Source organism: Engraulis encrasicolus, unplaced genomic scaffold (genome assembly GCF_034702125.1).
Source record: "Engraulis encrasicolus isolate BLACKSEA-1 unplaced genomic scaffold, IST_EnEncr_1.0 scaffold_98_np1212, whole genome shotgun sequence".
In the NCBI taxonomy this organism is placed as follows: Eukaryota; Metazoa; Chordata; class Actinopteri; order Clupeiformes; family Engraulidae; genus Engraulis; species Engraulis encrasicolus.
In genome coordinates, this window is record NW_026946346.1 from 136087 (window position 1) to 138213 (window position 2127).

The window sequence follows — 2127 nt, forward strand, 5'->3', positions numbered from 1 at the left end:
CCATTTAGTTTGGCTACACCAACAAAATGCAAGTTATAGTATATTTATCATTACATTACAGTTAATCATATAGTTGCAGACATAAGCACTTTAGAATAAACTTACAAAGTAATGATAAACAGCATTGCCATTCAATACTGTAAATGGTAAAAGACATGGGAAACACTGACAGTGAAAGCATTTTCTCTTTCTCACTGATAATTTGCATAGGGCCTATATGCATTCATGAATTGAATCAATTAAATGTAATGTAATGTATTCTAACTAAACTGCTGTCTAATATTCCTGTCAGTGTTTATATCTGGTGCGTTTGCAGCGTCTGTACTGCTGGCACAATTACCACATGGGGACAATAAAGTTCTAAACTTTCATTCAGCAGCAGAATTATCACTTTCATTATGCAGTGACACAATTATGCCTTTCACGATACAGTGACAAAATGATCACTTACAAATCGAGGACGACATCTATGCCGTCCTCAAACGCCTGAAGCGCTGAGTCGGTGCTGTCAGCTTCGGACACCGCATCATCCTCTGTCTCATTCCCGCCGTCATCAAAAAGTTGAGCGTGGATTTCGGCCAAAGTATAGCGCTTCCTACCGCGTCCATCCATGATGTCTTCACAACACTCGACTCACAGAAAGCACAGACGACTCACACTCACAGGCAACACACACTTTTAGGGAGTACAAACCCGAAATTGCTGACGAGAAATGCTGCTCTACTACGATGCGCAAAGCAAGCAGAGTAGGCGGCAACTCCAATGTTGTTGTGACAACCAAAACCATGCGGCAGATACGCATGCCGTCAAAAACGTGAGGGATTCACCAATCGGGATGAATGACCAACCTACATTGTCAGAAGAAAGCATACTATTGGCTGGATTAGATGTCACTCAAGTTTGGGTGAGCGTTTGTGACCTCTCAGCCTATCTTGTCAACTACCAAAATAAAGGTTCACTACGAGACGCATACAAGAATGCTGTGCTTAGGTGAAACAGACGTCTGCCTCTCCGTACACGTTGCTCCACGCCAAAAAATAGCTCTGGAATATTACAGGGGACATCGTCAGCTTTTGATTCATGTGTAACAATAGATGACAACTTGAAGAAATGTGGTGAAAACATGTCAGAGAAGATGATGCAGCAAAGTGGATGTACACAAGGCACCATTCTTAGCGTCACATCGATCAAGCAAATAAACATCGTTTTGGACTATGGAAGCATACTGGATGGCTTATTGGCACAGTTTGAAGGTTGGTGACTTTATTTGTACCGTTTGTGTGTGGTAAAAATACATTTAAATGTGTCAACAGAGATCGTTTTTAGCACTTAGCAACTTCCTATTCAAATGACTGGGAAATGCTAAGCTAGGTTCTTGCTAACAACTAAAGCCTGTTCTTGCTAACAACTGCATCAAAGTTGCCCAAATTTGATGGGCACCGAGTTGAAACTATACTAATAACGGGTAGTTGGTCAGTTTGGCTGGAAATTGGTCATAATAGAATATAACAACATGCGTCCTGTTGCAACTTGGTTTTTTTAAAACTGGGACCGTCGACGGGCCCGGAAGTGGGCGTGACAGGTTAAGAGGTTAAGAGAATATATATTAATTTATTTCCATTTCATCGAGCAAAATAAGTATTTGATCCCCTGCCAACTGATAACATTTCCGGGCCCACAGACCAGATGGGCACTTCCGATCAACTTGTCATCTGAATTAAAGACACCTCTACATACTAACATGCTTAAAAGACATATTGAATCAGCAGAATCAGTCCATAGTATGAGTGAATCAGTCACACTCCAACCTCACCAGCATGGGAAAGACCAAAGAGCGGTCAAATGATATCAGGGACTAGATTTTAGACCTGAACAAAGACTAAATGGGCTGCAAAGCCACAACAAAGAGACTGGGTATTAATGACTTATTAATGACCCAACTGTTGATGCATCCCATAATGTGAGGAATACAAAATGACAATCTATCAGCCTGTCTGGGGTTCTATACAGCAGTGGTTCCCAACCTATGGGTCGGGACCCCCCTTATGGGTCGCCAAAGATCCACAGGGGGTCGCGGAGCCCTCTTGATTTTAAGGGGTTTCGTTTTAAATATATATAGTTGAATAA

General features: G+C 41.7%; 1 protein-coding gene across 1 annotated transcript in view; it reads left to right on the top strand.

Annotated features, from left to right (window-relative positions):
• Positions 1–785: 785 nt before the first annotated feature.
• LOC134445077 (uncharacterized) overlaps positions 786–2127 on the top strand; it is a 30663-nt gene continuing 29321 nt past the window's right edge. Inside the window, exon 1 of the mRNA XM_063194188.1 lies at positions 786–814. Within this exon, the coding sequence (XP_063050258.1) occupies positions 786–814 (29 nt within the window). The remainder of the gene's footprint in view (positions 815–2127) is intronic.